Source organism: Diadema setosum, chromosome 18 (assembly GCF_964275005.1).
Source record: "Diadema setosum chromosome 18, eeDiaSeto1, whole genome shotgun sequence".
Taxonomy (NCBI): domain Eukaryota; kingdom Metazoa; phylum Echinodermata; class Echinoidea; order Diadematoida; family Diadematidae; genus Diadema; species Diadema setosum.
In genome coordinates, this window is record NC_092702.1 from 30,293,678 (window position 1) to 30,309,293 (window position 15,616).

Below are 15,616 nucleotides of genomic sequence, written 5' to 3' on the forward strand. Positions count from 1 at the left end.
TAATATTCTCATAAAGATTAATTTGCAAATCATTCCCGTCATTCATCTATTATATTTAGAATTATTCAAGTTTTGAGTTTGTGCGTAAGAATTCTAGTTGGCAGTCAGCACATTTACTTGAGGGCAGGAAATAGCGAGGATAGGCCAGGCTCTGAACTGTGCGAGGGCTGTATGTTTGCATACAGGAATCCAGTCCTTATTTTGGCATGGCAGCGCAACAGGCCCACACATTACTGATTCATATAGTAGTCAAGTGAGAGAATACAACAACAGCAGCAAAAGTAGAAGAAAACCCTGAAAAATTTGGGTGCTGTTCATTATTCCGAAGGTTCGTTAATCCGAAACACACAAATTACCTATACCTAAAGGTTCGTTAATCCGAAAATGAAGATGGGTTTGTTAATCCGAACATTTGTGGCGTTATTCTGAAGGTTTGTTATTCCAAAGTTTCATTAATCCGAAAATGAAATAGGGTTCGGTGTTCCAAAGGTTCGTTGATCCAAAATGAAATAGGGTCCGTAGCGAACCTTCTGAATAACGAGCTTTGTGTCATTTTCGGATTAACGAACCTTCAGAATAACGAACCTTATTTCATTTTCGAATTAATGAACCTTCGGAATAACAAACCTTATCACATTTTTGGATTAACGAACCTTTGGAATAACAAATCTTCGGACTAAAGAACCTTCGGAATAACAAACCTTCGGAATAACGAACTGTAACCGAAAAATTCCAGCTGAATCATTTTCAGCTTGGGATAGAACCGGATACAACTGTATAATTATGTCTGCAGTGATTTACAGGCACTTCGCAACTTGCCTTCGGATTTTAGCCCTTGGCAAGACTCGAATTTGTTGCCACTACAATCATCTTGTTTTCCAGTGGTATTTGTCGTGTATGATTACACCAGTATTTCGATGTGAGTGCCTATTATCAATGTATGTGTTGACAAAGTGATACATCTGTCATTATGGTATATCTGTTTCTGTGATGTGAGACATTCTTTTTCTGTTTATCTTTCTATGTTCCTGTCTGACGACTTTCAGTCGACTGGCGCAGGGAAATTTAGTATTCCCACACTCTTTGAAGGAATGTATCGTCAGAAACAACCCACTCTCCACACAGGTCATTATTTTGGTGGTGAGTACATGAGTGAGTGAGTGAGTGAGTGAGTGTGTGTGTGTGTGTGTGTGTGTGAATGTAATCTTTTTTCCACTTTGTTTTGAGATCACATGCTCTGCTTGTGTAGCTCTCAGAAGATCTGGAGAACTTCAGTGTGTACATAACAGTATTTTCATTGTGGTCATTTTGTGACTTTCTTTCAGATATTTTTTTCTGTTTTTCTTATATCAGAGAAGGAACCAAAAGACATGCATACCAAGAGGTTAGAGCAGATTAAAGGGAACATTACCTGAACATGTTTTTTGTTTCTGGGTGGGTTTTGTGTTCTTTCGTCACTGTAGGGAGATTGACATTGTAGTTTGTTGTATTTGTATATAAATGTAATCATTGATAACCATGGTTACATTATTAAAGTCTATCTGAGAAGAGAGCAAAGCTTGATTTTCTGTGTGTGTGATGAAGATGTAAGTATGAAAAATATTGGGAAATGATTATGTGTTCCACTATAACACAGATAAATCAACTATAGCTGTCAACTTGAAGCAAATGTGTAATCATCAGGAGATATGTATTTTTTCTTTGTTTTTGTTTTTGTTTAAATCATGACTTGGGGATTCCTGTTTTTTCCCCCTCAATTTCTCCTTTCTATTTCAACACATAATTTCGGAATTTCCTTGCAAAGCAATGTATGTGCTTGTGTCTAATGTGGAAAAGAAGCAGAACGAAAAATAAATTTGAATGCATTTGCAATATATGTGGAGTAGAGATAGTGTGATGTTTGGAAGTCCTTTCACATACTGTAAATGCCATGTTACATCATGCACATTATATTTTGCAAATCAGGAGAATTTTCATGAGTGGTTGAATTTGCATTTTATAAAACAATGGAATGAGAAATAGGTATATCTTTTCTAAAAGCAAGGTCATCAATTGCCTCGCTTGGAGAATATATTCAGACCTTCCAGCCATTCTGAATGTCGAGGAAAGAATCTGAAATTTGACCATTCCCAGCTTTTGTTTCAATGGGAGTTTTTCATTTTTCTTGATAAGTTTACTACACACTCCTATGGGAACTGCTCTTTCTTTCCTACATGTACTTTTGAATGAAATCGTTCCTATTTTTCAGTCAGAAAAGTTGGGAGGTCTGTACATGTATATTCATTGCAAATTGTTATCAGAGGCAACATTGTGGTGTGTTGTTCATCTTGCAAACATATCCCACAAAGTTGCAAAGATTAAACCACCAGGAAAATATATGAAGTATACAGTATGTAACTGGGTAAAGGGTGTAAGGTAGGTGTAAGAGACACAAATTAATCACTAGGACACAACAGAGATGGAATGACAATGGTTTGATTACATTGCTTTGGGCTCACTTAGGCATGTACATGCATATATTACAGACAAGTCCCATCAAACCTAGTCAAACTCGATGCTTGTTAGTGATGGCACCATAAATACACATATCACTGATTGTAACACAATGTGCATAGCACTTGTCCTTAATGAAGAATATATGTGAATTCCTTGGTGTAGCAAGTTTGTACGATTAAGCTACTTTAACACTGGATAAATTTTGCACATTGATTGCACGATTTGGGGAAATTAATAGAAAGTTAAAGTGCAACGAAAGTGAATTAAAACAGGAAAAGAGCCAACATACATGTAGATAATGATCTGTAGAAGTGCCGTAATACTTTCTCAATTAGAAAAACAAAACAAAACAAAAAATGACAGTCAAAACATGTACATTTACTTTTCATGCAACGGTAACAAAACCACAAACGTTTAGCAAATCTCCATTTTTATAGGGATATGGATGAATTCTTCATAAAATCATTCTTGGGCCAAAGAAGGGAATCCACCTCAGAATTATGTTTTGTAATGAAAGCATTTCCTTTCTATTGGGACCTATCTTTACTGTGATATATCAGGCCTTTCTTGCACAGAAATCCTCCAGTTTGCAGACCTATTTGAATCCTTTTCGGTTCAATAGTTAATGTAGAATTGATGACAATAATCATGCACAGAACATGGGAGGTATAATGCAAGCAACATTACCGCAAGAACTCTTTTGTCACGGTGCCAATCGAACATCATGATAAACATCTTACCCATATCAAAATGGTCAAAACTTTCTTGACCACTGTCAGATTAAACATCTTACCCATATCAAAATGGTCAAAACTTTCTTGACCAATGTCAGATTCTACTCTGACGTGTCCATCAATCCATTCCATCTATTTTATCAGACATCCTATTTGTGGAATACAAACTTGCCTCTTCAGAATATCATCCATTTACCCAAGGGCCATTAAATATAGAATATTCAACTTGGCTGTATTGCAGTGCAGCAGTCTCAGCAGAATAGGGGCAAAGATCAAACTCTGACAGAACTCTACCACTAACAGCATGTTGCTGCTTGTAAGTGGAAAATGTGGACAACAAATTCTCCTTTAAGTTTGTTTGTAATCTATCACAGGGATAATTGCCATGTCACATTTTCAAGGCGTGTCCACTTTATCCTAATCAAGCAGTTCTAGGCAAAATAAGGGAAATTACAGGGGAAAAGAGAGAAGAAATTAATGGGAAAAAAAGACCTGCCACATCTGATATGTTTTACGTTGAAAAAGAACATTACTCAGTGTTCTTGCACTGCACGATTCAAGATTTAGCACTATACAACTGTAGTAACTTTACACACATTACCATTGCATCACACGCATTACAACCAGCATGGCTTACATTACATGCCTACAGTTACCCCTATCACAGCATTGCAAAGACCACTGGAAGGTCTTGACATACTGCAAAGGATGTGCAATTTATTAGCCTCAAGGAAATACCATCTCATTACATCACAAGAGGAGAATATGCACATGATCATCTAACATAACACATTCATAATGTGTAACAGCGATTGCATATCAGCGCTAACTTCCAATACTTTGCACATCTTTTTTTTTTCTTTTTTTTCAATCCACAAGCTTCCAACTTTAAGCAAATATCCCAATACATTTGTACATTGCAAGCCAAGAACAACTATAATAGGTGTTCCATCCACGGAGCAATCAGTGGGAAAACTCTTATGTTTTGTTCCCAGAGGCATCCTTCCCATCTTCATTTTTCACGCACATGTAGCAGTCATCCTCTTACAAGTCATCTCCGCTTAAACTGCAGGGGGGTAAACCGCACACTCAGTCTTTTTTAGAGTTCGAACGAGACCCCATCGCCCTCACTACCTCGTTACCATGGTGACAAGGTCAGTAAGGAGGACAATAGATTCCCGGACGCTATGTCTGATCTTGGGGTGCCCCGAACCGGAGGGAGAGGGACCTCTTGATGTACTCCCAGTATTTCTGCCGAATGCTGTCTACCTGAATCAGGACATCACAGAGCTGCACGGGAAAGTTAAGATAGTCAGAGAAGGCGGTCAGGCACTATCTGTTCACACTTCTTGCTCAGCATATGCAATGTCCTCTCTGCCTTGGAATTACATCTCTTGCACGTTTTAACTGTTATATGCTCAGTGGAATTCAAACCGATTCCGTTCAAATCCATTGAACTGTATTCAAATTAAATCAGTTCAATTCATTATGTGTACCATTCAATTCTACTCATTTCCATTAAATTCCATTAATTTCATAAATTTCCATTAATTTCAAAAATTTCCATCAATTTCATTCAATACCACTCTATTCAATCCTAGTCATTTCCATTAATTTCATAAATTTCCATTAATTTCATTCAATACCACTCTATTCAATTCTAGTAATTTCCATTCAATTCCATTAATTTCATAAATTTCCATTCATTTCATTCAATTCCACTCTATTCAATTCTACTCATTTCTATTCAATTCCATTTATTTCATAAATTTCCATTAATTTCATTCAATTCCATTCTATTCAATCCTATTCAACTCAATTCAGTCCAGTTCAATACCATACTATTCAAGTAAATTCCATTCAATTCAACTCCAGTTGAACGGAACGCTGCTGGCAGGCCTCACCTGGGTGGCCTTTAGGAGCGTGCCGTCGGGGGCCGCCGCCTTCTTCTCCAGCATCTCCTCATACATGTCGACCATGAAGGCCAGGAGGTAGGGGGAGCGGATGTCCTCCTCATACATCGCCTGACACATCTCCTGCAGGCCGGGGAAGCTGTGCATGTCACGCTGCATGAGAGCCCTGGGTGGCAGCAGCCCCAAGAAGATGAAAAGGAGCAAATCAGAAAAACAAAACAAAACAAACAAGCAAACAATGCAGATACAATGTACAGGAGTAGTCCACCATTTGCGTGACCGACTTACACTGAACCCTCAGCTTTTAAATGTTAAGTGTACATGTGTAATGATGCACCACAAATAAAACAGTAAATTACAGAAAAATATCGTACTACTGCCTGACAGTTTAAACCTCATTACATAAACTGACATGCTCAAAAGAAGATGCCATTTAAAAATTTAAATCGGGAAGTTCAGACTGATTGAAGGGGGTACTACCACTGATGGATAGAGAGTTCACACCACACAGGTTGAAGTAGAGACCACGGTCTTACCCTTTCAAATAACTCCAGGAGCTCTCATTGTTTGGTGCCATCTTGATGAAATCCATAGTATACCTGGACAGGTTAGAGAGCAAAGTATATACAGTACATCCAATGAGTACAGTCTTTCCAGGGGGGCATGTATTGCAGACCAAAAACATTTGCGAATTGGAGCTGACAGACTTTTTTTAGCAAACTGGACTTTCATGAATTACCAACTATGATGAAATTTCAAGTGTACTACATGAAATATTATGATAGTATCAGACTATTTGTTTTGATGCCTGTTAAAACACAATCATATTTGATCGCAGGTACTGTTACAGCAGTGGCACAACTTTCAGGCAATAAAAAATGTCTGGTTTTGCAGTAGTTACATGGATTGTGCTCATGATTACCGGTATTATAGACTGTTATGAATATAAATTGGAGGGAAATACTACCTATTTATTGACACAAACACATCACACATTGCATTATACAGGGGGTGTGATTTTAATTGTTCACCTAACATGACAATTTCTGAAATAATTACAGTGGTACCTGCAGAGAAAACAAATGGCACATTCCTTCAGTGTTAGCATAAAGGAACATGATTATTAATGAAAGAGTTTAAATGCAAAAAACAACATATTCATTCTTATCAACTTGAGATATTTGAGATTGGAGCTGTTGAAAAACAAAGAAAACTAGAAAAACACTCTGAGGGCGCAGACCTGAAGTAGCTATTTCCACCCATACATGTACATGCATGCTGAAAATCATTCAATTTTCCAGTGATAAAGAAGCCTTGTGTTTACCTCATCAGCTTCCTGCTGCGCGGTGCCTCAAGCAGAGCATGCGCTTTTGAATAGTGCGCGTATGCAAACCTCAAATATGCGCAGCTTGAACTCCCAAGTTCAATGACCCTATTTGCCAAAAGATAATAAAATACTTCAAAAATCCATGAAATTTCCAGATCACTACCAAAATTTAATCATCTGTCCCTTACGTCATTATCAACTTTTCCTGTAAAGCTGTAAGTTTCAACCAAATATGTTCACAAGTTTTTGAGTTATCTTGCAAACAGGCAAACAAACAGACCACACCCACAAAAAATAACATCTTAGGCGGAGGTAATAATGAAAATATATCTTCAAAAATACTTCTTGTCATATTACAAGTGCAGTATCATTGACAAGATTTATTTTTTCTCTATTTGATGATGACCTTACTTTTATATAAAATTTTGAAATGGCATTTATCCGTTTTTGCACTCAAATTCTTAAAGGTCCAGTTTACCTTTGGGAGCAGTGATTTCAAAAATGTTCCAGATATCACATTTGATGCATATGTGTAGGTCTGTTGTATCATAAAACATCCTACCATATGAAATATTTGCAATAAAACCTAAAATATAAGGAGATATCAGGGTTTTTCTCAATAAACCGTAACTGTATACGGTTTAGTCTGGAAACATTTTTATTATAACTATTGTTCACATTTTGTGTATTTAACAACACTTAACATCGATTATACGGATTCAAATTTCGACAGTGGTTGTTTCTATCCCTAACTCACATTTTAGAACTATTTCAAAGCACTAATGCTTTCATCTGCAAATGGTAAATTATGCCTTTAAGACATTCTCATCGAGCATACAGTATTGTCTCTCCACATGTTTTCTTCACCACATAGACAATTGGGGTGTATACAAACTATGGTCAGCATCAGTACTAGAATTTTATTCTGCCTTGAAACCACTGTATGTTACTGCATGAAGCACACCGACAGAACATTTGTTTTTTCTTTTCAATCAAGTACAGTGTACTCCCATTATAACGAAGTCCTTGGGACCAGCAGTTTTCTTTTGTTATATCGAAATTTTGTTAAAACGGAATAAATAAACAATAAAAATACATACAGCGGATAATGTTGCAGCCTGAATTTTCACTACATTGTAACCAAATTTTGTTATAACTGTGTTCATTATAACGGGAGTGCACTGTAGTTTAAATTCACTGCAGTTTGCTGGATGTCGAAGAGATGCACAGGAATGCGATACCCTTGCAAAGCATTTAGCGTCTCAGTTTCCATGGCAACCATGCTAACTAGCTTACTTGACTTCCCGCTCCACCACATCTTTGTCCCCGAAGCCTGTCGTGCTGCTGACGACAAAGTATCTCTGGTTCCATGCCGAGTTGTTCCTGAGGTCCTCCATGAGGAGCTTGTGGACGTAGTCTAGTTCCTTTTCCCACAGCTTGAAGGTCTGCAGGACCCACTGTCGGTGGGACCAGGCGTGGTAGTTCTTCGCGTCTTTCCGCAAGACTCTCTCGGTGAACTCCAGCTCCTGGGATGGATCCTGCAGCCACTCCACGATGGCCCTCCGATGATGCCTGCAGAAAAAAAAAAAAAAAAAAAAATTGAACATGATGGCCGAGGGAATGAGTCATGTTTTGCTCTGTGAACTACGGCAGCTTTTCAGTAAAAACACAATGAGAAAAATTATCATCATTACTTTTAGCATTAGTTTATCACCATAATCATGAACATCATAATAATTATTACTGAAACTACTGTATCTCATCTACTACTACTACTACTACTATTATTACTATGACTACTACCACTACTATTACTACTACTACTATTACTATTACTACTACCACTACTATTACTATTACTACTACCACTACTATTACCACTACTACTACATTGTACTACTACTACTATTACCACCACTACTACTACTACTGCATACTACTATTATTACTATTACCACTACCACTACTATTATTACTACTCCTACTATTACTATTACATTGTACCACTACTACTACTACCACTACTACTACTTCTACTACTACCACTACTTCTACTTATTACTACTACAACTAACCACTATTACTACTATTGCAGTATTATGAAGATTAGGATGAAGATCTGTTATTCAATACAGGCTTTTGGTGTGTTCTGAAGGTCCTCATGCACAGGACTATTACACATGGACCTTTATCACTTGTTAATTCATGCACCTCTTTATGTCAAAAGCATCACTATAACATTTTAGACATGCTTTTCCGCTTTGATCTCATCATCACCGCCGACAGTGAGCCTGGATAAAAATAAGACGGCGCTTTCCTAAATCAAGAAAAATGCATGTGCAGTTGTAGCGTATATTGGGAAACCACCACTCATGCAATTTCATAAAAATACACATACTTTACAAGAGAAAACAAATATTTTGGCAAGTTGGTTGTGATTTGTAATCTAATTTTTCCCATTTTTTTTTTTTGGATATTGTTTCAGAGTACATATAGACAGTAATGATAGACTTAGATGACATGTATTTCCTAACATTAAGTAACATTATATGTATGCATGTCCACAAGTGTCCACTTCAGTAATTACCAATTTTGTGATGCAAAATTTGTCATGTAACGAGGTTTGCTGCTCCCCATCACTGATGTTAAGTCAACTGCATTTGAGTCTAAAAAGGTGCCTCAGCCAAATACGACCAAAATGAGGGAAAGGTTTCTTTTGTCGGTGATGATGCACAATCAAACAATCATCATTGTCCATAACAACTGAATGTATTCATTAAGACGCACATAATCAGGTGGTGGTGGTAAAGATGGGATCAAAGAAAGACCTCCATTCATAGTCCACAAGTGTAGTAGGTCAACGCTTATATACAATATACTGGTAGGCTGATGTGAAATTTTTACTTTGTTTATTATACAAGCACATAACATGCGGGAAGCATTCTTACCAAACTTGATAATTTTTTGGATGATCAAGGATGACTTCAGAGATGTAGAGCATTTCTTCCCTCAGGTCCTTTTTCAGTGCCTGCAGCAAGACCCTCCTGTAATGCCTGCAAGCAACGGATATAACAAATGAGCACTGAACCATCTTATTTTATGCCAGTGTGGGAAAAGTGTTTGATGGGACTGTAGGTTTCACATTGCTTCCATTGGCCTCTAAAGGCTATCTTATAACCCTCTCCTATTCCAACTTTGATGGCACTGAAGGTTTCTATCAGAAAATGTTTCCAGCTTGAAATTCAACTGATTTCCCACTTTCTGATACAGCAGTTCATGATCTTTCTGCATGACTATGTTTAAGATTTATCAAACATATACCATTTACTATGAATTTTCAAAAAATTCCTTTTTATCCATCCAAATTCAAGGGAAGATATTCAGGCTAATTTTAAACTTGCCATTTCAACTGTCTAATGTTATCAACCTATTCACACAGTGTAAAAGTACAATGTACTTGTGCATTCATGTTTAGATTACCAGTATACACATACAATGAAGCATACAACATGGATTACTTGCTACCCTGGGGATGTAAGAATGCACCAATTTTGCTTTCTGGTGCCATCACAACTTCAGTAGGTTGGGAAGACTTATTGCTTGTATGTTAGGGCAAGATAGGAATTGCCATGAAATATATTTATTATAGAAACAATGTCAACCAGTTTAAATGAATACAGTATAATGAATCTGAATTCTGCTGCCCGCCCAGTCACACATTCTTATCACGTTTACCCAATATGCTTTTATTATGCAACACCTCCATTAGTCACCTGTGAAATATACCTTCACATTCAAATACTTAAAAGGTTCTGCCCCAGTCTATCAATCCTATGTAAAGTGAAGCATTTCTACATTTCTACCACAAGTTTAAGATCTTTGTCCACATCACTTTTGGTTTCTCCAAAGGGTAGTACAAAATTGCACAGGTCTTTATTTCAAGCTGCCTCTGCAGAACTATGGAACAATTTGCCACACTCTATCGAGAATGCAGATTCGCTTAATGCATTTAGGAAACCTGTAAAAATTCATCTATTCAGAAAAGATCTTGCTGTTTAGGTTAAGCACTCAATGTAAGTCTGTACTCACTCACTAGCCGTTTCTTTTTTCTTTAGTGCGCATAAACTGAACTGATATGCGCTACACAAACATGTTTGCATAATCATTATCACACATAAAATATGAAATTGAAAATTTTTGTGGCCTTTTCTACACTTCAAATGCATTCATAAACCACCCGTGCTCTAATACAGCCCTTTCTCACAAGGTCTACGTAAACATAGAACTCTGAGGGTCTTGTGAGATAGGGTAAATCTGACAAGGACAAAAAGAACAAGTTATTACAAAAAAACAACAAAAAAGTTGACAGAAACCTTGTAGAAACACATTTAGAAGTTGAAAACCTCTGCAATTTTTGTCAAGATTTATTATTCACCAACAACTACAGTGGAGTCAGAAGGGGCCTGAGCTTTCGATCCTAGCAGAATCTTCGTCAGAGGCAAAATGACAAACAAGCAGGGAAAGCAATCACATTTAAGGACTACACACAACAAGAACAGTCAGGGGAGGGCTAGGGACACAGAACAAAGAAGACAAAAGGGGAGGGTAGGGGGATCATGGGCAAGGAGCCCAACAGATAAAGGCAGGGGGATTAGAGCAGTAGGATGGACAGACAAAAGGCAGAGAAGGGTCAGTGATGATCCAGAGGACCACAGGGGGCAACCTTTGAAGGATAAGGATGGATAGGGAGGCAACATCAAACAAGATAAGGAACAACAGAGGGATAAAGAAAGGAAAAGAGTGAAATAGCAACAGCATGGGGGAGGTGGGCTGAGCAAGCAGCGAGCCCTAAAAAGGTGTACCAAGAAGAGGCAACAAAATGAAAGTGAGAGTCAACCAACAAATACAAGTTATCAAACATATCAAAGCATATATATATATATATATATACATATATATATAATAATGATATTGATAATAGAAATGAAAATGATAATTTATACACACACACAAAAAAAAAAAAAAAATATATATATATATATATACATGAAAAAAGGGGGAAAACACAAAATCCAAGGGAGAGAAAAATGCATATGTTGATATATGCAAGCATGAATAAGCATAGCAAGCACAAACATGTATGTGTAGGTGGAAAAGGGCTGTATAAAAGGGACTCTGACAAGAAGGAATCAATGTGATCTGAAATCTAAGGTGAAAACTGGCATCACAGCTCGCGACCTCTCTTTCCTATAAAAGCCTTCTTACCATACTGTATAATTGGCGGCATTCAACTCCACTGCATCTTTTGTAAGCTCAAGTGCACGTTCACTGCGTTCATCAGCCTTTAGTACAGCACGGAAGTAATCAAAGACATCCTGGACTGATATTGGAAGACACAAAAAAAATAACAAAACAATATAGGCCTAATGATAACTAGGGAGTTGATTTATAAAGTCCATAACAAATATTAGTTCACTAGAGTGAAGAATGTTTGCTTTCCTAATTAATGAGGTAAATTTCCATACAATAGCTGGATATCCTACATTCAGTATATATTGTACATGATATGTATAAAACAATGCAAATTTGAGACTAAATCGCTGGACCTGTGAAAGATGCAGTCTATAAATCAAACAACTTGCGTGATGTATGATTGTCTTCTTCTTTAATCTGCAAAGGACTATGTAGCCCATCATGTACAGCAACAGATGTATTATTTGAGGATAGACTAGGTCACCTCTGGGAGATGCCCCTCCCCCACTTATTCAATTATATATTTGTCATACATGTACTACTCGAGGCTAGTCCCCACTGTCCTTAGTACTTAACTATACACAGCCCAGTCGCTGTACATGGTACGTCGCGACAGGGCTGTACGAGCGCGACCACCAACCACTAGGAGAGCGACGTAATCGTATCACGATAGCTTTGAATTTTGATACTTAACATCATTTTTGTCACCTCAAACTCATCGAGTACACTCATCGAGTCGCGACGTACCGTGTACAGCGACTGGGCTATGTATAGTTAGGCCTGGCGTGAAAGATTGTGTACCGTGTGGACATGCTGGATATGATCAATTTCGGTAAGTTTCATTGCGTACATTTGAATACTGATAGCATCAGATGTAGAGTAAATATTGAAGAGTATACTCAATGAGTTTGAGGTGACAAAAATGATGTTAAGTATCAAAATTCAAAGCTATCGTGATACGATTACGTCGCTCTCCTAGTGGTTGGTGGTCGCGCTCGTACAGCCCTGTCGCGACGTACCATGTACAGCGACTGGGCTGTGTATAGTTAAGTACTAATAGTATGGTTGAGGGGTCTAGATATTGCGCACGAAAATTTGAAATGCTCTTATAATAGAAGTTATTCCATAATCGTACCTAAATTTCTCAATGAATATCACGAAAATGCAGAAAAATCACCTCCCAGAATCTCCTGATGATACGATGACGGAGTAGTGCGCTGTCGCCGTTTGTATGTCGGACTTTTTTTTATGCGTTCAATTTCTCGGGGTATGTAAAGATCGCGCAGCTGCCCTCTGTAGTTTCATGCGTGAAAGTGTCTGCCCCTCTGCGGCTGTAACGTGCTCCGGCTTTCGTATAATATTTTTTCACTTGATATTAAATTTGTCCCTGTTAAGCAACAGCAGTTTTACCTAACTTGTGTATATTATTGTTATTATTATTATATGTGTTATTATTATTATTGTCATTATTATTATTATTATCATTATTATCATTATTACTATTATCACCACCATCATCGATCATCATAATCATCATCATTATCATTTTCATTATTATTATCACTTCCACCACCATCATCATTTTATCATTCTTATTATCTTATTATTATTTTTATCATTGATATTTTCATAAACGTTAATGATTTTCATTTATAAAGTTTATTTTCATAATCATTAATGATTTTCATTTATAAAGTTTTCTTACAATATTTCTAATCACTTAACCAATAATATACACGTAATATAAAATGGAAAAAAGTAAAATATGAACAGGGAGGTCTCACATCTCCCTGATATGAACACGTCATATTTTGTGTGTGTGTGTGTGTGTGTGTTTGTGTGTGTGCTTACCCATTCGTCACCCTCTCATTTTCGTCACCCATTTGTCACACTCTCATCTAATTTGTTTTCTTCAGTATCATTATGGCCCTCCCCTGTCACAAATATATCACAGCAAGAAATCACAAGCAAATTCAAATTGAAATCACACTTCAACTTCGATAGACTGAAATATTTATTCCTTTGTAATATTATAATCGTTGTGTTAAAATTTGACTTAAAACAACATTTATTAACAGTATTTCAGCGTAGCTGGCAGCATACATTGTTCTTGTGTATGATGACGTCACGTGGTAAACGATCGATCGAACAAATTACGAATTCTATCGACTAAGAACGAGACAAGCGAGACGACACGTCTAGGCTACAACATCCTTAGAACAGATTTTAAGGGAAGGTAGGTTTGTACAAGGTAAAAAATTGGAAATTTAGTGGAAAATTTGTTGGAAATCAAAATTTCTTACCTGCTTCCTTCTCATGTTGAGCGGGAAGTCAGGTATGTTTATTCCATGGGCGTATCGGCAAATTTTGCGCTTAGTCCTACGCGTAATATCGCTTGCTATATGCAGTTACGCTATGCGCGATCATTAGGTCCCTGCGCGAGACCTAGTACCCTTAGACCCAACTATACTATGCTAACTTGAATGCATGCATACATCCACGCATAAAGCTAACAAGAATAGACTTTAGAATGGTACGGCAAAATCAATGGGGGGGAGTGTACAACTTCTCAACAATGCCACTGAAGTGAACCAGGCCGGGGGCCTCATGGTATGGGCACCTCTCCTTAGTAGGAGCAGGAGCACCCCTCGGGCCCTCATCTGATCAACTTCATGCTCACGAGTCGCCGACGAGTGGGTTTCCCCCCCCCCCCCCAATATCATCCCATACGCAATGCTTGTGAACGTGTGTCCTTCTTCCCCGAACCATCACATTCACCTTCAAATAAGCCTTCAGTATGGAGTGTTCTAGTCTAGTCTATATCAAAACACAATTGAATATCTGCGAGAGTTCTTATGGCGCGTACTAGTGTCCATCACAGATTTGAACATGTGGGACTATCAATATTTTCGTCTGCGTCTCGGTTTATCACATTCTGGCGCAGGCTACTTACACCTGTCGGAATATGCAATGCGGACAACTGGATTTGGCCCATCATCCTGAGGAATAGGAGTAACATCATCCCATTCTGGACGATCTCGGTAAAATATGAAACCAGCATCCTCTTCGAAGTCTGAGCCCGAATCAGCATCTACTTCCTGAGTTGCCATGTTGACACCACAGAAAACTTACACATAGAAGAATCATTAGCCACCCGTTCTGTCGCCGTCGCTCGACTGGTGTCACGTGACGTCCGCCATTTTGCTTAGCAACACTTTTTTGTGTGGAAGGCCGTAGCGCCATTCATTGACCGTGCTTTTCTGACATTTCGAACTGAGCCAGGCACTAAAATGCCTTATTGTGCGGCTATAAACTACACAAATCGTTTGGCAGGAGGATGTTGAAAGACTTTTCACAGGTGAGTTTGACACTGGTAAGCCATGATGAGAATGACAAGTGAATTAATGCCCCAAATTACGTTATACATTCAGGCGGATCGTGATCTGGCTTACTTGAGCTCAATCATTACGTAGTCCCAAACACTCGATTCTGTGTTTGGCGTGTATGCTGTCTGTTTATCTCTGTTAAAAAAAAATTGAACTAGGGCCTGGTCTACGTTGTGTGGAAGGGAAAACAGTATTGTAAATTACATGTAAACGTACTCATGTAAATCTGATTTAAGATGTACATGTAGATTTGTTTTATAGACTAAAATATGTTATTAGTTAAGGATATGGGCTAAAATTTTGTTAAACTTTACCTCTGAATTGGCCAGATCCCACCCCAAGGACATAAAGGTTGTGAGTCTCTTCCGAATACAACAAAGTTAGGGGTAATCATATGATTAATATATTGTACGGGGAACCAGGGAGGTGGTCTCTCTGGGTGCGCGTGCATGTTATCAATACTGTGCAGTTTGTATGATTCAACTACACACACCACACTGCATTCCA

At 37.9% G+C, this 15,616-nt stretch overlaps 1 protein-coding gene across 1 annotated transcript; it reads right to left on the bottom strand.

The window, feature by feature from the left end:
• Nucleotides 1-2,459: 2,459 nt before the first annotated feature.
• LOC140242137 (protein farnesyltransferase/geranylgeranyltransferase type-1 subunit alpha-like) lies at nucleotides 2,460-14,854 on the bottom strand. The gene is made up of 7 exons (XM_072321902.1): nucleotides 14,677-14,854; nucleotides 11,736-11,850; nucleotides 9,419-9,523; nucleotides 7,767-8,042; nucleotides 5,680-5,742; nucleotides 5,135-5,309; nucleotides 2,460-4,520 (listed from the first exon to the last, which is right to left on the bottom strand). The coding sequence occupies exons 1-7, from the start codon at nucleotides 14,831-14,833 to the stop codon at nucleotides 4,416-4,418; spliced, it is 996 nt and encodes a 331-aa protein (XP_072178003.1). The 5' UTR covers nucleotides 14,834-14,854; the 3' UTR covers nucleotides 2,460-4,415.
• Between the last annotated feature and the right edge of the window lie 762 nt (nucleotides 14,855-15,616).